This window comes from Pan paniscus, chromosome 2, assembly GCF_029289425.2.
Source record: "Pan paniscus chromosome 2, NHGRI_mPanPan1-v2.0_pri, whole genome shotgun sequence".
Lineage (NCBI taxonomy): Eukaryota > Metazoa > Chordata > Mammalia > Primates > Hominidae > Pan > Pan paniscus.
In genome coordinates this window covers 137,454,466-137,478,260 of record NC_085926.1, presented here as the reverse complement: position 1 = coordinate 137,478,260, position 23,795 = coordinate 137,454,466, and the positions used below count along the sequence as shown (strand labels likewise).

Here is a 23,795-nt window from a genome sequence, read left to right as displayed (position 1 = left end):
TACCATGACAGACATCACTGTTGGTGGCAGTGTTCACATGCTGCGCCAGACAGGAAATTTACATTGCATTCTCTCCATCACTCAATTCCCATAACTTCCAAAGAAAGCTTTACTATCCCCATTTTATGGCTGAAGAAACAGGCCCATAGGCTAAGTAATTTTCCTGAGGGTACCAGCAGATTTAAAGTTGAACCCAGAGCTGACTGACCTCAAGATTAGTGTTCTTTGATCTCACAGACTTAGGACAACCAAACTTTCAAAGATCCTAGTGGCACTTCCCTCACAGTCTATGTAAATTTCAGCTTTATCTACCTTTCAAAGCCCTTAGCTACTCAAAGGTAGAGCACACTGCCCCCAGAATGCCTATGGACATCCCATTTGTTTATGTATCTGTATCACTGTTAGGAGAAATCATATTGATTTCTTTATACTACACCCTGGAGTTACATACTTAGGACTTGGATAGAGTCACTCGGTCTAAAAATTTTGTAACAGTGTTGTAAATGGATTTGGAAGAGATGTGTGAATGCGTTTGTGAGCCCTGAAGACAGGACTGCCAGGAATTAGAAGTCTGAGGCCCATGTTGCCCGAGAAGTGATCTATCACATGGTATTGTCGTCATGAAATAACAGGCACCACCAGCCTCACAGACATGCCTTTGATTTGGGGGGCAGGGGAGGTGTGGGCCCTTGTTCCTTCTAGGCAAGGCTCAAAGTGAATAGTATTCCTTACTGTCATTGTTAATGAATCAAACGGTACCCAATGTTGAAACTGACATGCAGAAATTGTCCCCACAAAAAAATCTATTGGAAAAAGGAGGTGGTATCTTCTCTGTTCTCTGACCTGTAGGAAGAGAGGGGGTGTGTCCCAGGTCCCAGCAAATCCTGGAATGAAATGCACATCATAGTACCTCCCCCATAGGAAGACCACATAAAACTACCTAATTGTTTGAAAGACCAAACACTGTTCTCCTTTATACTACACTGGTTGGATAGATAAGAAATTGGAGTAAAACTTCACAGATGCAGAACCGTTCAAATATACATATGTGTTGTGAGCAATGGGACCAGCCCAAATTAGTGAAAAGTGTGAGTTACTGAATAATTGTTAAATGCTGTTTTATTGGTTTAAAAAGGCCAGACACTGGGAGACAGTTCATAAATGTTGAGTGGGTGTTTCTATGAATAGAGTGATAGATAAATGAGTAAATGGATAAGTGAATGAATGAATAAATGAAGGGTAATATCCTCATTTTAAAGTTGAGATCACATGAGGTATTGAACAGCAGAACCAGAATTTGGGTGTAAGGTGTCTGGCTCTAGAGTCTTAGTTTGTAACCACTAAGAGTTCATACATGCATGAATGAAGGAATGTTTGAATATCGTTTACTAGACCAGTATTATGCCGCTAGAGCATTTGAAAAGTGTGTTTCTGTGATTGCATATGTTGCTTTAAATGAGTCTAGAGCTCATCATCTCATGGATGGGGAAACTGATACCCAGAGAAAGGTCTTGGCTCCGGCCGCACAGCAGCCTGTGCCCAGTTGAGGCCAGGACTCAGACTTCTCCATGACACCTCCAGTCTCTCACTTTCCATTCCACAGTTGCTCCAGTGCTTTTGTGTGAACTCATCTCTCTGGTCCACATTTGGATTCCTTCAAAGGTTCCACCTTAGAGGATCCTAAACTGACCATTTACACAAGTTTTTCTCCAGTATGGTAGCCCTGGAGCCTCTCTTTACTCAGACTTTGTGGTGATTGACAGGGGCCAGTACTCTGGGACCCCAGTCTTTGCCATTTACTGAAGCTGGGATCAGCTTCTGGAAGAATCAGAGACCCTGCAGCTTGTTTCTAGCATAGACTTGGATTTCCTTTGCTGATTAGCTCACCAAGAGGGACACGGATAGTTCCAGGAAAATCAGTCTGGGACTCTAGGAAGGGCTTCTCCAGTATAATGCAAGTACAGATTTCCACCAGCAGGCAGCAGCAGAACCCAGCAGTTACAAATGCCACACCTGGAGGATGGCTGCCTGGGTTTGACACCTGACTTATCTGCCTAACTGAGTGACCTCAGGCAAGTCACTTATCTCTCTCTGCCTCAGTTGCCCCCTCCATAAAATGGGAACAACAATACTCACCTCATAAATTGTTCTGGGGTGCATACGGTATTATACACATAAAGAGCTTAGTAGTAGTGCCCATAGTAATCTCCCAATAAATGTTATGTATTATTTCATTATCACAATTAGCATTCTGTTAGAACACATTCCAAAGGATTATCCACATTAAGCATTGTTCTAGAGCTTTGTTTTATTGGAAACTGCAATGAAAAGGCCACCAGTTGGAGTCTTAGAGACCTTTTGTTTATCCAAAGAGCCTTTATAATTAATCTTTATAGTGAGATTTTTATATAAAAGTGCCAGGTACTAGTTCCTAGTAACACAAGGGCTGAAATGGATTTCAAATAAGGCAGTGACTTGTCCAAGGCCCACGGCTTGTTGGTCTCAGAGCTTTCAGAACCTTACCTTCTATCAGAAGACACAGTACTGGGTACAGCACAGCCACCTTTAGAGCACTCTACCTTGGTCCAAAGCAACCACAGACAGACTTCTGTTAGAACACTGAAAAGAAAAAAAATCGTATTCCTTGGCACTTTTCCAATATTAAACAAAAGGTGTATTGATTAAATCATTAGTTACAACTGTATTCCCTGAAATGGCTGCAGATTCATTTACATGCTTTTTCTTTTCAAGTCATGAACATGGAGACACTGAGTTCTCGATACATTCCAAGAAAAGCATTTTGTGAGACTTTCCAATAGAATATGATGTTGTCTTTCCTGGCAGTGACCTCTCTCTAACTTTACTGGGTCCATCCTTGTTTTTGCAGCTGTGCCTGAGCTGAAGCTTCTCTGCGGGGCAGACGTCTTGAAGACCTTCCAGACCCCCAACCTCTGGAAGGATGCGCATATCCAGGAAATAGTGGAGAAGTTTGGCTTGGTGTGCGTGGGCCGAGTAGGTCACGACCCAAAAGGTTACATCGCAGAATCTCCCATCCTACGGATGCACCAGCACAACATTCACCTGGCCAAGGAGCCTGTGCAGAATGAGATCAGTGCCACATACGTCAGGCGAGCCTTGGGCCAAGGGCAGAGCGTAAAGTACCTGATTCCCGACGCTGTCATCACCTACATCAAGGACCATGGCCTCTACACCAAGGGCAGTACCTGGAAAGGCAAAAGCACCCAGAGCACTGAGGGCAAGACATGCTAGGGAGGGGGGACTCAGCATCCACACCTCCTCCAACAAGCTCCTGCTGGGGAGAGGGCTGTTAAGGTTTCTGTTTTACTTTGGTTTTTGCTTCTCCATTTTTCATTTGCTTTATTTCTACAGTGATTCTACTTCTGAGGAGTCTTCTGTCCCAGGAAGAGATACCTTCTTTACAGGAGAGGAAAGGTCTAAATCACAAGGATAGACATTTATCAAAGAAGTTAAAATGGTGTGGCAGGTCATTAGGATTAGGCAGAATCTCTCAGAGCTGCTGGACAAGGAGGTCTACTTATTTTGTGTGGATGGTAATTATGGCATGCACGCTGAATGCAGTTCTGAGCATGGCAGCGGCCCCTGAGGGTCAGATCAGAATTGCCCACAATGTGTTTTTTAACTAGGACCAGGTGCAGCATGCTAGTCTTGATTGGAAAGATTTGACAGGATGCTAATTACTGAACAGTGGGTTTTGTCAACGCCCTGGTTTCAGAATATGAACTGAGGAGTCAAACAGTTGGAAACAGCACATTGCTGATTTACACTGGATCTTGCCTTACAAACCATTGTCTGCCTGCCTAACCAGCCTTTCATAAAATTTAAACAAAACTCTTTCTACGTAGTGATCCTCAAGCAATATTTTTGATACAGCAAGTGTCAAACTTGCTATAGCATAAAAGCCGGGGCTCCTGATTTCCAGGTTTCTAAAAAGGAACTGAGGTAAAACAGATGCCTGACCGTTTTAAAGGATCTTTTTTAATGTTTTATGACTGCCTGTCTGTTTGAATACTGGCAAAGGGATAAATAATAAATTGACATCAAAAAGTACTAATGAAAAATTTCTCTTTTTTCTTCCTTTGTTATATTATTAATGCCTGATGTACCAGCTGTTGCTCTTCTTTTTAGCTGCATCATGAAATTTGCTACTGTTCCAATTGAACTGGCATGAATTTAAAAGTTTGTGTTTCCAGGTAGTAGGAATGGAGGAAGCAATTGCTTTTTGGTGCCACACAAACGGCCTTCTAAAAGAAACCACTGGGCCGATAGCTCTTTTCAGGTAGGTCTCTGAAATATTAGAACAGGGGCCTCATGTGCATGTAGGATTTGTCATTCCGTTACCAAATTAGGGAAAGGTTTTGATTGGCCTAATTATGTTTGGGTTTACTCATTATACTTGCTGACCACATGACTGAATGCATTCAGAATTTACGTCTCCATGGTTTTACTCTGGTTCATCCTTGCTACAGGTTTAGTCATGCAGAAAAACAAAGGGCCCGTTAGGAAGAATCTATTTTCTCCCCCCGCAAAACATCTCAGTGTTTGCATATGTGTCATGAAGTGAAGTAGGAAATCAGGATTTTCTGGATCCAGCAAGGTCAGGGTGGGGAGCAGATTTTGATCCCTGCAACCACTGAAGCTGCCAGCCATTCCTCACCCTAAATGAACTCTGCACTCCAAGAGGTCCCTAAGGACCCTGAGAATCCAGGGGGATAGGAATCAGACAGCCTTGTCCAAAAGCTGCCACAGCAAGCTGTGTAACTTTGACTAACTCCCTTCCCCCACTGTGAGCCTCCATTTCCCTGCCTCTAAAATGGGAGGTTTAATCAGACACCTCTAAATTATCTTCTAGTTCTGGTTTTCTAAGACTCTGAGTGCGTCTGACTTCAGCCTACCCAGCCTTCTTTGGATCCAGTGCATGTCTAGCCAGACTGGAAGCTCCCCAGGGGCAGAGAATCTTTGTTTCCAGGGTCCCAGAAAGGGCCCTAATTATATGGATCTCTAATTTCAAATCAATAATTTTTATTCTTATTTCTGGAAAAGGGCCTTCAAAATTATACAAGGTTTTGACTCTACAAAATGGATTTGCCATTTGCCCTGATGACAGTGTAGACAGAAGGGAAGTGACAATGTATTTGAGACCTGAAGGGTGAGTTCACAAGATCTGGGGATGGGTGGAGGCAGCTGGCTTTCAGGAAGAGGGAACATCACATGCAAAGGCCTTGAGGAAGAAGAGGCCAAAATGTGCAGCATGCTGAGCTGGATTCATCATCACTTCCTGGAGAAGGGGTACCTTATTGCATCATGCACCTGACAGCAGGTGTCTGAAGCCCCCATGCCCCTGTCCAGGCTTTCCATAGGCTCAGGGCACCAAGTCCAACCAGTCTGGAGGTGATGTCATCATCTCCCTGATCCATGTGTGCATCATGCAGCCCCTACCAGGCAAAACATCCATTTCTGAGCCTTTATGTTGTCTCTTTCTAAAATAAAACAACAAAACCTACTTCATTAAATACATATATAAATAAAACATTATATATCTTAATTTCTGTACTCTCACTTTATCTCATTGATTCATGTAGCCTCCTTTTTTTAGCATCAGAAGAGAAATATGTATCACTGCTGTGCTCCTGATTTATTGTGTTGACACTGACCTGCATACCTGATTCTACATTCCTTTCCGTTCCCTCGGGTCTTTTCTGCATCTGCTTTGCCAGGGTGTTTTGTTTATTTTGCAAGAACAGAAAAACAGTGGTTTGGGCTCCTGAGTAAATAGAATTTCCAGCCTTAAATAAAGGTTCTCCTGTGATAGCATGTACTGCCCAAATGAGAGGAGCTCTGTATCCTAGCCTGAGGAAAGGATTTTTCATTTATAATACTGTCTGTGTCACTTGGGACGGAATGATGTGAAATCCCATGTTAAACCAACAGCGCTCCAGATTTGCAAGGTACATTTGGTAATTGGGTTAATACATGAATATGAATTTCCTTATCCCCATCCTCACACTTTCTAGGCTAACAGTATTTCTGCCCTCCCTTTCTGCAAGGATCTTCATGCATAGATTGTGTTCAGTTTCAGTCATGAAGTTATTTTCCTGGATCAAAAATTGGCATTATAGATATACATATGTGACTAATAAACAATCTGTAATAATGCATCTAGGCACACGCCTCAGAGTATTTTAGTATTGTTGAAATAACCTCATAGAGGATTGTTCATGGCACCACAGACTGTGAGGACTAGAGGGAATCTTCAAATTCATCTTGTCCTACATTTCCAAATTATCAAATATGTAAATCCCACAAATGAATGGAGTTTCACTGCTAGAAAGAATAATAATAATGTGTGCTGTGCATGAGTTTGGGGAGGCCTCCTTTCTGTTCCCCTGTTGAAAATCTATAATGTGTGGAGTGCATGCCCTCTCAGTCCTACCTTCTATACACCCCCGGTATGGAGCTGCTTTTCTCCATCCCTTCTGTTGCTTCTCCATCCAAACTGCCATCATCTCTCACTTGGATCACCCAACAGCCTCCTAACAGGATGCCCCAATCCAGTCCTGACCCCTCCAGTCCATTCTCCACATAGCAGGTAGGGCAGCTGTATGTGTGTGCAAATCTGGTCATATTACTTCCCTTCCCAAACTCCTTCTGAGGGACATTAAGAAAATGAAAAGCCACAGACTAGGGAAAAAATTGCAAAATGTATATCTAATAAACAATTTAAATTCAGGATATCTAAAGAACTCTGATGACAAAAATAAGAAGACTAACGACTCAATTAAAAAATGACCAAAAGATTTGACTAGACATGTGCGGGAGATGGGAACACAGCAGGCCTGATGTTGCTCTGTAGAAGGGTCTGCCTGTGGAGCTGGCCTTTGCCTGGCATCTGAGAACCTGGCTTTTGGAATGTTACCTATGTTTCCAGCTGATAAGGCTGTTTTGCCTTCCCAGGGCACTGAATCCTACACTACCAGCTTGCCTAAACTGTTTGTACAAACAGTATGATTTGTGGTGCACACCTGCTTTTCTCCTAGGAGTTTGGAATTTCAGTAATCACCATTGGTTGTGTGGCAGAAGAGTGCCTACATCACTAGGCCACAAAAAACTCTGGATGTCGAGTCTCAAGCAAGGCCCCCAGGCAGAAACAGCATGCACTGTTGCTGCATTTCACTGCTGGAGAGAGAAGCATGTTCAGCGCAAACCCCACCCCAGAAGACAGAACTTTAAAAGCCTGCACCTGGACACCTCCAGACTCTACCTTATGTGCCTTTCCTCCTGTTGTGTGGTGTTTCACTATGGTAACCATTGCATGGATGCAACTGCCTCTGAGGTCTGTGAGTCCCTCAAGCAAGTCCCCAAACAAGATGTTTCACCAAAGAAGATAACATAGATGAATATAATTAGCACATGAAAAGGTGCTCAACACCATTAGTCATTAGAGAAATACAAACCAGAACCACACCGAGATACCATTTTATGCCCACTAAAATAGTTCAAATCAATCTAGCATCCACTCTTAGATGTCTATTAAAAGGAGATAAAAGCATATGTCCACTCAGACTTATAGGCAAACATCTGTAGCACCATAATTCACTATAGTAAACACAGGAAGCAATTCAGGTGCCCCTCAACTGACAAATATGTAAACAAATGTATTATATCCACGCGATGGGATACTGTTCAGCAATTTTACAAAGGACTAGTGATGCCTGCAACAACATGGATGAACCTCAAAATGAGCTAAGTGAAAGAAACCAGACACAGAAGATACATATTAAATGATTCCATTCACATGAAATTTCTAGAAAAGGCAAAACTATAGAAGCAAAAGCATGTCAGTGCCTGGGAATGGCATTGACAGCAAGTGGGCACAAGAAAATTTTGGGGGTGATAAAAATGTTCTAAAACTAGATTGTGATGATAGTTGCACAACTGTGTACATTTACTAAGGCTCATCAAACTGTGCCCATAAAATGGGTAGATATTGTGTTATTTAAATGACACCTTAATTAAGGTGTTTAAAAGAAAAATTCCCCTGAGTTTCTCCTGCTTGCATTTGAAGTGAAAACCCAGCTCCTCATGGGGTGGCCGCCTCCCCCCTGCAGCTCTTTCTGCTTCATCCATGGGGCTTTCTCCAGTTTCTCACCCCACCCTCTTTCCCATGAGTGCTCCAGCAGGTGCTGTTCCCTCTGCCTGGCACGCTTTCTTGCTTCTCCACTTCCTTGGAGTAACTCAGAGTCTTCTTCAACTCTCTACCTCAAGTCACGTCTCGCAGGAAGCCTCTCTGGCTCTGCCCACTGCAGTCCTAGCTCCCTGCCCTTCTCCTTGGGGACACTCATCACTCCTGAAACTATTGACTCTTCTCCTAAGTACAGCTTCTGGCTCATAGTGGGTGCTCAATAAATATTTCATAAAATAATGTCTGAATAATCATCTGAATTGTTCTGAGAAGCCCATGATAAACAAACCTGTTTAACTTTGTGTAAACCAGTGTTTCTGAGGCATGTTTTCACAAAGAACCCCCACCTTTTTTTTTTTTTAATGGAGTCTCACTCTGTCACCCAGGCTGGAGTGCAGTGGCGCGATCTTGGCTCACTGCAACCTCTGCCTCCTGGGAAGAACCCCTTTTTATACACATATACTTGATAGTATGTGCAACACAATATTTAGAAGAACAGTTTAGTAAGTTACTGTCTAAAGTTTTTTTCTAGTTTTTTTTTTCCTGCTACAAACAATGCTGCAATAAACACTCTTATGCATAAACCCTTAGAAGCCAGTGCTTTTGTTGGATAGATTCCCAGCAGTGTTTATTGCTATGTTAAATGGTATGTGTACATTTTATTCTAATAGATGTTACCAGATTGTAGACAGTAGATTTTAAGTAAGTTGGTTTTTAAAAAAATAAAAAGCAGAATCCCATAGAGCTGCTAAAATTCTCATTTCCTTATTCCTTTCCAGAGAATCTCCTTCATTATCTTTGAGACAAACATAAGCAAAATCCATTTATTTATTTCAACAGATAATCTATGATGAAGAATTTCAGGAATTTATTTGCCACAAAGAGATAGCAATTCACGGGCAAACATTGTTCCTAGCATTTGCTGGGTGCCTAAGTCAAGGATTATTTTTAATTATTGGCAAAAAGGAACTCTTCAAACTGCCTAAATAAAGGAGGTGGGAGCATCAGGTATCATAAGAATGTCAAGAATGGAAGGACCCAATGACAGGACATATGATAGGTTTCAGGAGAACTGGGAAAAAAAGAAGAAATTGAAGTTCCCTCCTCTCCCCTCTCTCTCTCCCTCCTCCTCCTCTTCCTTTCTCTCTCCCTTCTCTCTCCCTGTCCTTCCCTCTCTCCCTCCTCTTCCCCTCTTTCTCCCTCTTCTTCCCTCTGTCCATCTCTTTCTTCCTCTCTCTCTCCTTCCTCCTCTCTCTCTTCTTTCTCTCTCCTTTTCTCTCCCTCTCTCTCCCTCCTTCTCTCTCTTCCCTATCTTCTCTCTTTCTCTTCTTCTCTCTCCTTCTCTCTCCCTATCCAGCAGCCTTAACATCTATGGCCAGATGACCCTCCCCCTTCACCCCTCATCTCAGTGTCATGATTCCAAATTCCCAGAGACATGCGCTGTCCCTGAATGGACTTGTTCATCCTTGCCCATGTGGCCATGACTGGCAGGTCGGGGCCATATGTTTCTTCTTCAAACTGTGGCAGTGACATTTCTGTAAAGGGGAAGAGTAAGTAGGAAGAAGGAAATGATAGGCACCCCAAACAGTTGAGTAAGTGCCCCTTAAATCACAAAGTAACCCAAGTAACCTGGCATTTTGTGCATATATCCTCTTACTCCTGTTTTGCTAGAGGCAGTAGACTAGGATGGCATGCTGGTGGCCAAACCACACCACTGGAGGGAGAAAGGAAAGCTGGCGGGGATGGCACCTACATGTCAGCCACTCTTCACTGTTCTCCTTCCACTGTGGGCATCCAGGACCTGAGCCTGGCTGGTTGGGCAGAAGCTGGGCCTGGATGAGCCTGACTTCCACAGGGGAGGGCAGAGGAAAGGGATTGAAGCTGGCTGGGGAGCCACCACCTTCAGCCCGATTCTGCAGAGGAACCAGGAAACTCCTGCCCAAGAGGCGCACTGAGCTCAGAACTGGGAGCATCGAGCCAGGCATGAGGGCCCAATCCTCTGCAGCCCCAGAACCTTGTCTCCAAAATTCAACTGGCTTCTTGGAAAAAGGGTGGCAAATTTGTACAAATGGATGCTTGTGAGGATTGTGTGGATTTTCATCTCATCTCAAGGTGTCATCTCTTCCAGAGACCTGTCTTCCCTAACCAGTACCCTGCACCTCATTCCCATCAAAGCTGGAGGAGAGCCTCTCCTCTGTGCTTCCAAGCCCCTGTACATCCCCAGTCACATCTCCACTCATCCTGGTTGTCCCATTTCCGTGGCTGTCTCCTTGGCCTGACTGTGTACCTGGTGACAGCAGGGGCTGTGTTGGAACCAGCTCAGTGTCTCACAGTATGCAGACCAAATACCCCATGGAATGGCTTCTGGATAGTCTGGTGAAGGCCTGGCATCCACTCCCCCTTCCTAACAACATCCTGAGTTCCTTTTAACAGCTTTTCTTCCTCATCTGGTGGAGCATTGCTGCATGCTCATTCCCAGATTTTAAATCTGAAGTACAGCAACAGACTGGAAAAGACTGGAGTTCGTTCTAGTGGCTGTGTTCTAACCAGAACCCAGTATGAGGTCACACTTGTTTTTCTTATTTTCCTCCCAAAAATGTTGTTTACTGCTTGATAATCCATCTAATAAATTTTCTTATTTCTTAAGTTCTCCAGAATCTGTTTCTGTTCCTTGCATCTTAAATAGAAAGAAGGGTAGGGGGATGATGGAAGAAAGGAAGTGAGGGAGGGAGGGAGGAAGGAGGGAAAGTAACTCAAACCCTGAGTGAATGAATGGGTGAAATAAGACCACAGCCTGGCTGGAAAGCCTACCATCAGCAGGCCAGAAGTGGACAATGGTGATGGTTGCTGTGATGAGCAATACTGTTTTTCTGGAACAGCCAGACCAAGCCCAGACATTCACATCTATGTCAACACCGTGCCAGCCATGGAGATTATTTCAGAAAATCCTCCCCAGCCTTCACAAATGTTATCAGGCCCATGGTGTCCTCTGCCATCTCAGTTATGACTAATGGACATCTACTGAGCTCCTGCTAATAGAGACAGGAAGGCCAAGGCCCTGGGCCTCAGATTGCCCCAGATTGCCAGGGTCAGAGCACAGGGAAGTGGCCAGGGCAACTGAGCTATAAAGATATCTGGGCTCAGGTTCCCAACATGCAGAGAGCATAAGACTCACCTACAGAGCTTGGTAAAGATGCCATCTGCTGGGCCCATCCAGACTCTGATTCAGTAACCTGGAGTAGACCCAGGAATCTGGGCTTTAACAACACCCCAGGACTCTGAGGCAAATGGTCTCTGTTTAGGAGACACTGAGAATTGAGAGAAGGGAGACATGCAGGTAGGCGTGCCCTGGCAGCAGCAGACAGCTTGGCCTCTGATGAACCTCTGCAGAGCTCCTAGGGGATGGAGCGCATCTGCCCTTCACCCCCTCCCAAGATAATTCCTCCCAAAATATCTTCAAATTGTGCCGCAGTCACTCGGGTGTCAAAAGCATTCAATAGCTTCTCATCATCTCGAGAAAAACGCCTGGCTTCTTGGTCGACCTTTGAGCCTCTGAATCTCATCACTTCCTTTTGCTCCTGTGTTCTCTAGTTGTTTATCCATGAACCCTCTCCCCTGAACATCTTGAGATCTTCTCTGTTGCTGTAATAAATCACTGGCTTCCCACCTCACAATATTTGCCCATACCATTTCTCTGATCTGGAATGCACTCCCCTCTCCTCCTATCCCCTCTTAGTACTACTCTGTCTTTGGGACCCCCTCGAGCCCCGTGTCTTCCAGAAAGCTCCCCCTCCTAACTCTGGTCCCCCTCCTCTGACCTCACGGCTTATATTGGTGTCACTCTGTATTAGATAACTGAGGCGATATGGGGGTTCTCTGCCTCTGAATCAGGGAATGTCAGAGAGTCCATGAGGAGAAATTCATTTACATTGCCTGACCTGGAAAGATTGGAATGAAATGGGGTGCAGGCAGATTTCCAGAACAAGTCTGAGTTGGACTCTCAGGTCTCCAGACCACTGCATCAATTCTCAGTAGCACACCGGGCATCTTGACCCAACCCTAAGCTCTAAGTTAACCAACTGTGTTCTTGCTTCATCACCCCGGTCCTCCCTGAGCCCCTTTCTGTGCTTCTCCTGCCCTCAGGTACACTGTGGTTGCCCAGACATCCAGAGGCCCAAACAAAACGGTTTTCTTAGTTCCTCAGGTGGACCCTAGACTGAGAAATAACCAACTGAAAGGTGTGAATTCAACAAAAATCACACCCTATCCCACACCGCCAAGGAGGCTACCCAAATAATGACTCCACAGTGTGGCAATAACAGAAAACAGCGTGGGCTTTAGAATCACACAGAACTGGTTTAGAATTAAGATTTTTTGACTTGGAACTATGTATGCGGTATTCAGCCAATTACTTACTCTCTCCAAATTTCATTATTTGCATCTGTAAAAGAGTGATAAGAACACCTATCCCATGCTGTGGTTCAAGGATTAAATTAGATAATATATGCAACATATTTGCTACATGGTGACCACGCAAACAGTGGCTGGGATCATCCTCATCATGGTCTTCATCAGGATTTACGAAAAAAAATTTCTGAACCTTTCTTTTATGCTCATCACAATGTATTCCAGTGCTCCTGTGTCTTGCCTGGGGCCCCTCCACATCCACTATTTGGTCTGCCAAGGAAAATAAAGGCAAGTACTTTGTCAAGGGCCCCGGGAGCCTATGTGCAGATACAATTATTTTAAGATGGGCAGGATTTTGAATATGCTACTCCCTTGAGTCATTACCTTTTGCTGTGTAATGAACCACTCCAAAATTAAGTGATCTAAAATCAGAACCATTTATTATTTTTCATGAGTCTAACAGTTAGCTGGTACCTCTGGGCAAAGATCAGCTGATCTTGCCTGGGCTCACTTACATGCACAGTGGTGACCGGTGGTTGTCTGAGATAATGTGGGTGGCTGAGCCATGTGTCTATCACCCATCAGACCAGCCAGATGTGTTCACCTGGAAGCAGGTAGTAGTGTCCCAAGTGTCTGAGAACAGAAGCTGCAAGGCCTCTGGATGTTATGCCCAGAACCGATAACAACTAATTGCTTCCACCACAAATTCTACTGGTCAAAGCAAGTCATGAGGCCAGCCCAAATTCAAGGGGTGGGAAAATGTACCCCATCTCTTGATGAGAGGAGCTGCAAAGCATTTGTGATTTATGGCCACTTCTGTAATCTACGCAGGCCTCGAGCATTTCTCTGCATCCCTTGTGATTCTCAATCGTGCACTAAAGTGAAAATATCTGTTTTAAAATAAAGATGGATGGACAGTTGGAAGGAAGGACAGAAGGATAGTTATACGTGCAATGCTCTATATGAACGAGTGAGTGTGTAGATAGGTGAATGGGTAGGCGGTGGGACAATTCCTGTGGAGGTGTATTATGTGGGTAGATAGAAGGAGGTTGTTGTGATAGAAGGTGGATTTGTGGCTGGGTGGGAAGGCGATCTTCACACCCCACTCTCATCCCTATAGCCCTGGAGCATGGCGGCACAAGAACAAGACAGCTGTGCCTGTCATTGTATTAGCCCTGGCCATCTCGTGGCAGGCAGAACCCTCCCCTCCCCACCCACTGCACCCCTACGGTATGCTCCATTCCTGCTGTGCTGGCTGGCTTGCCACAGAAGCTCACTTATATAACTTTGTTTCCATAACCACATTTCTCTCCTCTTCTCCTTTCTCTTGTAGTGACACTCCTGTGCTTAAACCTTTTCAGTGGCTCCCTGTTTTCTACAGGATGGAACCCAAGTAGCTCGATATCACCTGTAAGGCTCTCCATGGCCTGGCCCCGCCTGTCTCTCCAATATTTTCTCCCAGTGTATTGGACCATCTCATCCCTCCTGCCCCCCACTGTTCCCCATTTGCCATGCTGAGCCACATTTGGTTATTCCACTTTCCCTGAAGATACCAGCTTTCCTATGCCATCAACCACCATCTTAACCTTGAAGCACATTTTACAATCCTCTACTTGTTACATTTCTGTCTCCCACTGGACTTTGACTTCCTCAGGATTGTGTCTCACTCATGGCACTGCCCTCAGCATCTAGCCCAGTTTCAGGCACCCAGAAGGTGCCCAGAAGTGTTTGCTGAAAGGATTCATAAGCCCACAGCTTTGGCACCTTCCTCTAGTTCTTTTAAGTTCATGTTACTGTGTGTCCAGCTCTTGACCAGGTGCTTCAAGGAATACAGAAGGAATTTAAGACAGTCACTAGCCACAAAGCATTGACAGTCTGGGTGAAGGAGCTGAAGCAGGTGTGAACAAGCACTCATGCATGAGAAAAATCTCTGTCCACCCAAGGCAGTATAAGCAGCACCTCTGGGAGAGCCCAGGGTTCTCCAGATTCAGAGTGGAGAGCATGGTGGAGTTGGAACACAAGGACCTTGGTGAGTGGAGGATAAAGAGAAGATGGAGAATATTTGGGCCAGGGGATCTACAGGAAGGGAATCTAAGACTGGACTGTGAGGGCACAGAAGACAAAGCCACCAGCACAAGATGGTAATGAAAAGGGAAGTGGGCATATGGCTGGGAAAAGATGTTGGGGCTGGATAGTGGAGGACCTGCAGGGACAAGGAAGAGAAGGAAACTGACTCCTCAAAACAACCCTGTGAGGATGATGGCTCAGAGACATTATGTGACTGACTGACCCAAGACCACTCAACTAGAGAATGGTGGGCCTGGGACTCAACACCAGGCTGACTCTAAAACCCAGCTCTGTTCATTGCACTGGACTCTATCTCTCCAGAGGCACTGGGGCTTCATAAATATTATTATAATGCTACTGGGAATGTGTTCTCTGTTCTTGAATCAATGTGCTCCTGGCCTATTTCTTATCTTTTTGGAAGTACAGACTCTCCACAAGCTGCCTAAACATCGTGTTTATCCTCTGCTGCTTCTGAGGAGACAAGACAGATACTGAGGCCTTGAGGCTAACCCTGAAGGGGTGACTTTGGCACACTGCTCGAGGCCGCCCCGCTTAGTCATGGGTCAGCATGAGCCCTGATCTGGATTCACTCACAGGGAGGGCCTTAGAGGACTTGATCCCAGGCTTCCTGGAAATCAATGCGTGTTTGACCAGCTGCTCCCCTTTCATCTCTTCATTGTATAATTCTGCCCCAAGAACATAAAAACATTGCTATGGCAAGATTTGTTCTTTTTAAATCTGGCCAGAGCCTCACTAAGGTGCATTAATCTTTAATTGTTTATAGATTTTTCTGTTTAGAATGTATGCCCTGTGCTTTCATTTCACTTGGGGATTCAAGTTCTACTCCCATATTGACGATGACTTGGGAGACTTATTTTCTCTCTGGGATTTCCTTCTGCAGGCTCATTTATCAGGTCCAGCAGGCCAGGATCCCATGGATCTCTGCTTCATTCCAGAAACAATAGGTAGTTAAGACATTGGGCTTTAGGATCAGACAAAGCCAGGCACAAACTGAGTCCCCGGCCCTGCCACTCTACCCATGTGTCCTTGAGCAAGTTATAAAACCTCTCTAAACCTTATGCTCTTCTGAAAATGAAGACCCAATGGAGTTTTATCTTACCCAGGATTCTACAATCAGCACAAAACCCATAAATAGTCATAACAATTACTTTTGCAAAGTCTAACTCTGTGCAAGAACTCCCATCTCATCTCACCCTCCCATCCCTCACCCTTTCCCATCTCCCTTTTCTTCCAAGGCTAACTACCTGCTCTTCCTCTATTCACCTACAGGACCACCTGCAATTCTCACCATCACCCATTGCTCCTGATTAGCTCAATAAGGGGGTGCGGGGTAAAATACACAAAACTACCATCTTCCTTAAAAGGCAGGAGGTGGGGAAGGCTGTAAATGTATATAATTCATACCTTTTTCAAATTTACTACTGGCCAAAAATACATTTTAAGAGTTAAACCAAAGTGAAAACACCAAATCGAATAAATTTTCTGATAAGTCTTAAGCCCTCAAGGCCCAAGTACACCAAGTACTTGAGAAAAACTGCTCAAGGTAAGAGATTAAAAAAAAATCCTCCCTCATACCTCACCACTGGCTCAATGGCCCTATGGAAAGCAAAACAAGCACCCATGTGGATAAATAATCTGCTTACACCTCTCTTCTGTCTAAAACTAACTTGGCAATGGCTGCTCCTAGTTGCCAAGCTTCTCATAGCCTGCTGTACCTCCCACTTCAGTCCTTTTATGGGCACGTCATGGGATAGAGAGGCTGACTGGCCACCAGTAGGCAGATAAATTATACTGACCCTTACCCCAACTTTCAGTGACTCTAATATAACCAAATTGTCATTGACATCTCACTTGAAAATTCCTTTAGTAATTGCTTCTGACTAAAAAACATTCTTAGATCACTGTCATGGCATCATAAGGGACAGAATCATGACATTCTCAGTCGTTTCATCTATCATGTCTCTCATAGGTTGAAATGGCCACTTAAAGACTAAAATCAGACTGAAATTCAAAGGCTGACTGTTTCTGATTTCCTATCAGCTATGCCACTACCTGAGATGCTGTTTCTCAGCTGATCCAAGCCCTGAGCAACCAACCTGTTAGGCATCCATAACTCCACCAAAGTCCCCCTAGTCCCACTATCCGGGTTGATGGGCCTCTGAGACGCATAAGGTCTTCACCCCCCAAGATAGGGCTGTCAGGACACAAGGCAAGTTCTCCCTGGCACAACCTTGGAACTCATGTGTGGGCTTCTACCAGCTGATGGGTAACCCCTATACCCAGTCCACATCTACACTTGCCCCACTGACACCACAAGATTCCACAGGACCCATGTTCCCTCCTCCAGGAGGCACTTCTCTTGCAAATGGATCGATGTCTACAGGGGTGCAGGACTGGAGAGTCAAGACTGAGGTATATTTGCAGAAGGATGTTAGTCTGGGCGAGTAGGCTGGGATAGAAAAAGTAGGTGTTCTGTTTTTCACAAACCTGACACAACTAATAGCAGTTGCCTTATTGAGTGCCTGGATCTGCCCACTGAACCATGTTGTCATCACTGTGGGCAGGATCCTTGCCAAGTTCCACCTGCTAAACCACCCTTTCCAAGGTGCCCTAGCCATCTAGTGGCAACACAGAAGAGTCTGCCACATGAGCCTGTGGTTGAATAGCAGGAAGGCATGTGAAAGATGACCCTCCCTCTCTAAAACTGGACCATGACATAACTTACTGGGGAGCCTACCAAGATGGTGGATAGATACAGCTGCTTATGGGGCCACCTCCCATCTTCCCAGATCCTTGGAAACCCAGCTGTACTCAGAGCCTGGTACATATGGCATTTCTGGTAGCATGTTACACTGAACAGCCATTCACATGACATACATCCAGGAATAAGAACTGCAAGTAGAATTTATAAATACAATTTAATAAAACAAACACGGAAGTCATATTTGTGTTGAGTAGTTGCATCCCACTCTGATAATTATTCACATGTACAGAGGGGATTAATTGAGGCTTTTATAATGCTAGCTAAATAAGAAAATGACTACTCACTTCTTGGTATCAAAACCTTCCCCCAATGCAAATGCAAATTACCCCAAGATACCCTTTTTCACTTGCAAAAATCCAAGAGTTTGAAAACATCATCTGATGGGAAGGCTGTGAGGAAACAGATGTGTTCATACATTGCTGGTGGAAAGGCAAAATAATACAATCCTGTGGAAGGAAATTCAGCAATATCTAGCAAAATTGCGTTAGGTATTTGCCCTTTGACATAGCAATTCCATTTCCAGGAATCTATTCCAAAAATACACTGGCAAAAATATAAAAAGATTTAACCCACTCACTGCAGCACTGTTTTTTACAGGAAAAGACTGGAAATTACCTATGTATCCATGAGTACGATACTGGTTCCAGAACCTATAGTATATCCACATAAGGGAGCGCCATGCAGCTGTAAAAGAGGAGGAAGAGGCTGGGCACGGTGGCTCACGCCTGTAATCCCAGCACTTTGGGAGGCCGAGGCGGGTGGATCACGAGGTCAGGAGATCGAGACCATCCTGGCTAACACAGTGAAACCCCGTCTCTACTAAAAATACAAAAAAATTAGCCAGGCATGGTGGTGGGCACCTGTGGTCCCAGCTACTTGGGAGGCTGAGGCAGGAGAATGGCGTGAACCTGGGAGGCGGAGCTTGCAGTGAGCTGAGATGGCGCCACTGCACTCCAGCCTGGGCAACAGAGCGAGACTCCGTCTCAAAAAAAAAAAAAAAAAAAAGAGGAGGAAGCTCTCTGTATATTACCGTGGAGAAATCTCCAGGATGTTTTACTAAGTTAAAGAAAAGTGTATGTTATGCTACTATTTATCCAAAAAAGCAGAGCTGTGTATATATATTTAAATTTATATCTTATAAGGAAAGAATAAACCATAAAATAAAAGAGATAACCAATGGTATTATATAAAACTTTTTTGGATCCCAATTCAAACAAATACACTGAAAAAAAAAAAGAGGTAATTGAATACCTGCTGAATATTTGATGACATTAGGAATTAATATTTTTTTCTAGTCATGATGATGTTGTGGTTATATTTCCAAAAAGTGACTCCTTCTTAGAAGCAGTCATCCAAAGAAGTTGCATTGTCCATGCACTGCTATGCAATTATATGTTTTCAGCAAGATAATCTCAGAGGGACCCACAAAAGTGTGCCTTGAGAAGGAACTACCTTTGAATACCCACCAACCCAGACAGACAGAAGCAGATTATTACAGTGGAAGTAAGAACTTCCCAGTCCAATATCACTACCCCCTTTCCTTGTTTAGTACAGGAGGAAAAAAAAATAAAAATTTAAATTTAAAAAGCCCAGCTATCTGGGTAACATAAGAGAAGCAAAATGCAGAAAAATAATTTCCTATAGCTTTCTAGCCCAAAGTCATAAATTGGGACAGAAAGAATGTTGAGATCACATTAAGGTCTTGCTTATTATATTGACTGACATTTTTATTACTGGAATGAGATTTTTTTTTCCTTGATATGGTAGGCAGAATAATGGCTTTCCCAAAGTGTTCATATCTTAATCTCAAATAGCCTGGCTACCTTTTTAATGGCAAAAGGGACTCTGGAGATGTGATTAAAGATCTAAGATGGAGAGGTTATCCTGGATTATCTGGGTGGGCATAATGCAATCACATAGGTATCTATACAAAAGGCAAGGGAGTCAGAGAAGAAAGTGTAAGGAAGGAAGCAACAGTCCGAATGAAGTGGCCACAAGCAAGGAAATGCAGGCAGCATCTAGAAGATAGAAAAGGTAAGGAAGAGATATTTCCCTAGAGCCTCCAGAGGGAATGCAATTCTGCCAACACCTTGATTTCAGTCCATGAGACCCATTTCAGACTTCTGACCTTCAGAACTGTAAAAGTTCTTGTTGTTTTAAGCTTTTAAAAAATGAGTTCTTATCTTTGAGAGATACTTTTTGAAATGTCCCCAGATGATATGATATCCAGTATTTGCCTCAAAATAATTTTGAAAATTGGGGAGTAGGTGGTGATATAGATGAAATGAGATTGGCTATGGGTTAATAATTGGTGAAGCTAGGAAATGAATCCATGGTGGCTCAATATACTATTCTCTTTAAGTTTACATACGTTCAAAATTTCCTATAATAAAATAAGAAAGAGAGAGAACAAAAAAAGGAGAGAAAGAAACCCATCTCTTGTACTGTATGTCATAATCTGAGAAACAAATATGTGATTGTATGAAGAGGGTCAGATAGAAAGTAGCTGACCCACTCTGCAGAACCATTTTCTACACAGAAATAAATCCACCAGCCACCCTTGAAAGTGGGTTGAAGATTGTGGGGCCTGTAGACATGGTATGTCATTTGCATGTTTGAATATTCATGAACTTATCAAAGAGGAGTGTCCTCAGTAGACCTCAATGCCCCTCAGCCTCTGTGGCCTCTTGACAAGCTCTCTCACTCCCCTACACAGGAAGGCAGCTTTGTTGGGCCACTCTCATCCTTTCAGACATTAACCTCACAGATGGCATGGTAATGGCTCGGAGATTGGAGCAGGGTCATTCTCCATCGCATAACTCCGGAGACATATTTGAACACAGGAAAAAGGAAGATTTTAGAAGTCTCCAAGATAACAATGAGCCCTTGAGAAGAAAAGCAGGGACATGGTCTGAGAGCCAGGGAAGCCAGATGAGAAATATTTTCTTATAAGTTGTAGAAGTATCAGGCCACCTTTCCCCTGCTAGGAGTGAATCTCTTGGCATGGGGCAGACCTGGCAGACAGGGTGGGATGAGACTGCAAGTCACCCCCTACCCCAGGATCTTGAGAGAAATATCTTCTGGGGGCTGGGGACAGAACGTCAGGGTCTGTTTCAGGGCTCTCCTCCAACCCCATTGCCTTTGGGAAGCTCTGCCACCCCAACAACTGGGGACCCTGGCAAGCTGCTTGATCTGCAGTGATACAGGCATAGTACTGCCTGCCTCACAAGGCAGGCAATTGAGGCATCATTTCATGGACCTATTTTTCTTTTTTCTTTTTCTTTTTTGAGACGGAGTCTCACTGTGATACCCAGGCTGGAGTGCAATGGCACAATCTCGGCTCACCACAACCTCGGCTTCCCAGGTTCAAGCAATTATCCTGTCCAGCCTCCCAAGTAGCTGGAACTATAGGTGTGTGCCACCACACCTGCCTAATTTTTGTATTTTTAGTAGAGACGGGGTTTCACCATATTGGCCAGGCTGGTCTCAAACTCCTGAACTCAAGTGATCTGCCCACCTCGGCCTCCCAAAGTGCTGGGATTACAGGGGTGACCCACCATGCCCAGCCCATGGACATATTTTTCTGAGCTCTGGTTTGCTCCTGTGGAGTTGACTGATCAGCTGAAAAATGAAAAGGCATATTTCCTTCCTATCCTCACAGGAAGGGCCTGCAGTGTCCCTGAGCTTCCCTCACTCAGGAGCTCACGCTGGAGATCCTTGGCTGTCTCCTCTCCTCCCCAACATGAAATTGTTCTTTGTGCCTGTCTAACTCACTCTATACACAGGCCAGGGTGGTTTCCCACTGGCCTGGCTCTTCTTTGTGGCCTTGGGAGCAATTTGGGCCTCCAAGAATTGGTTGTAGATCTCTGCTGCTCTTCTTTAAAGCTATTGAATAAAGCGAACCCCATTAGAGGTGCCTGAGTATACTGACATCTCTTTCTCTCAGTCATTTACAAGTCGGCCATTGCTTTGGCACTCTGACACTCCATTGCTCACCTATCTCCTTGGTCACCTGGACTATCCTTCCTCCTCCTCATCTCTCTGATCCTGGCTGTCCTCAAGCTCCAGCTAGAGCCTCATCCCGTCCAGGGAGCCCTCACTGATTGCAAGCCCACACAGACACCCTCCTTCTTCTTTACATACTGTGTTCAGTTACTCTTTCTTTGCTTCACACATCCCAAGTAAGATTAACCCAGACAGAAAGGAGCTCCAAAAAATACTTTTTGTTTCCAAATCGAGAACCAAATGGATTAAATCAAGCACAACAGCATAGGCTGAGGAAGGATAACTTTGATGGTAGCTGATGCTTCTGAAGAGCATTTCCCATTTCAACTCATTAGACTGATCTTAAAGCCCCAGAAGAGGGGCACAAACCAGCACCCAGGCTCTCCCTTGCCTTTTCCCTCCCTTCTAGGGCTCCTCTGGCTCAAACAGCAGTGGATCTGGAACAGTACTCAGTGCCACGCCCTGTAGATTCCTCATCCTTTGCTTCTCAGCACCCTGAGAGGTAGTCAGAGTGTCCCCATTTCACAGACGTGGTGACTAAGCCACAAAGAGATCAAGTATCTTACCCCAAATCACTCTGGTAGACAGTGACCCAGCTAGCAAGAACAGGCATTCTGCCTCTAAAGCCTACACATGCAGCCTACCCTTTGCTGCAAGAAATAGCACAGCCACCAGGGGCTGTGCCTGGGAGGAGACCCAGAAGGGCAGGAGCGTACTGACCCATTTGGAAGACTAGACAAAGAAGTGGACAGACAGAAACTGAGTGAAACTAGCTGAATTAAGTGCTATATGTTCAGCTGACCAGGTCAGAAAAGTGAGGTCAGGTGAGCAGAAGTTATCCAACGTGGTCAGAAGAGGGAGGAGTGGCAAGCTTGTGGTTATTTGGGATGGACAAGAAGGACTGGAGAGGTGGGCAGGCCTCTGCCTCAAGCTCGAAAGGGCCATTCCAAGCATGGCAGGGAGTCAGAACAGACTGGCCTCTGCTGTGTGCCAGGCACTGTGCTGAGCATTTGGCATAAACCATCTCAGGTGATTCAGCATAAAGGGAGAAGTTTGGGGAGGATGAGAAATCCGGCTAGCTGGGCTGGATAGCATCAGAGAGCAGGGAGAAGAGTTTAGACTAGTTGGAAGTGACCAAGGAATGGCCAGTTCACTGCTTAAGCCTTTGACCAATGCTCCATTCTGGTAAGTCAGGATAACAAGAAAGCCCAAAGCATGGCTGGCCCTGGTGGGATGCCTTACAGAACCTGGGCCAGGCCCCATCCATCCTTGCGAGGTGTCTTATTGCACCTTCAGGTTGGAAGGACTGGGATAGGTTGCCCTGAGTGCCCAGCAAAGATGAGCCCTGGGCTGGCTAGGGAGGGACACAGAGCCAGTGCTTGTGTGAACAACTGATGACCTGACCATCCAGAGCCAGACAAAGAAGCAGTGGGAAACAAGGGCCTAGAGCTGGCTCTCAACCAGGGCTGGTTTACCCAGCACCCACACCCCAGTGCCTTTGACAATGTCTGGCGACATCTTTGTGTCTGGGTGCCACTGGGATCTAATGGGTAGAGGCCAGGGATGCCACTAAATATCCTACAGTACACAGGACAGGCTCCTGTAACAAAGACTTATGTGGCCTAGAATGTCAGTAGCACAGAGATTAAGAAACAAATCCTAGTCTAGGGAAAGAGAGTGAGAAGCGCTGAAATCCAAGTTGCTGCCTGAGAGGAAGCTGTCTCTACCCTGAGGAAGAGGCTCCTTTTCCTAATTCAGCCTGCACTGTGAGAACACATGTGAGCCCCAGGGAGGCACCCTGGGGAAGGTGGTGCTAGAGGGGAAGAAAATGTTATCTGCTGTCACTTAGGCTGTGATTTGTGCAAAAAGCGATTTAAAAGAGGTAGTCAAAAAGAGGGTCAAAAAGTCAGCCCATGTGATTATGTCATCTACTTGGTGGCAAATGCAGTTAAACCACTATGACATACCCACGCAGGTGACAAAGGAGATGTGATCAAAGATTTTCATTGCAGTACTGCTTTTAATAGTGAAAGATCAGAAACAATATAGTTTGTCCATCAGGGGACAAGCTGGATAAGCAATGGAATACTCCGTAAAATAATGGGGATACTTTCTATGTACAGCTATGGAAAAGTCTCCAGAATATATTAAGTGAATAAAGCAAAGTCCAGAACACCGTGGAGTACAGTGCTGCCATTAGGCGAAACGGGAGGAAACATTAATAAACAGTATATTGCTTACATTTGCATAAAGCAGCAGTGGATCTCAAAGTTGATTGTGCATCAGAATCACCCAGAAGGCTTTTTTAGC

General features: G+C 44.7%; 1 protein-coding gene and 1 long non-coding RNA gene across 11 annotated transcripts in view; one reads left to right on the top strand and one right to left on the bottom strand.

Moving 5' to 3' along the window:
• Nucleotides 1-6,175, top strand: part of NMNAT3 (nicotinamide nucleotide adenylyltransferase 3) — a 120,621-nt gene extending 114,446 nt beyond the window's left edge. For 3 of the 10 annotated variants that reach the window (XM_055110539.2, XM_034957509.3, XM_034957510.3), the window contains one exon: nucleotides 2,888-6,174. In XM_055110539.2, coding sequence (XP_054966514.1) covers nucleotides 2,888-2,897 — 10 coding nt within the window. In that variant the 3' untranslated portion in view covers nucleotides 2,898-6,174. Of the gene's footprint in view, nucleotides 1-2,887 lie in introns of all 10 variants that reach the window. The other 7 variants (XM_055110541.2, XM_055110537.2, XM_008951941.5 and 4 more) reach the window with 4 other exon arrangements.
• The window catches only part of LOC100986620 (uncharacterized), a 213,015-nt gene that overhangs the window by 38,507 nt on the left and 150,713 nt on the right, over nucleotides 1-23,795 (bottom strand). The window contains exon 4 of the long non-coding RNA XR_008624900.2: nucleotides 2,524-2,619. This is a non-coding gene — a long non-coding RNA (uncharacterized LOC100986620). The remainder of the gene's footprint in view (nucleotides 1-2,523; nucleotides 2,620-23,795) is intronic.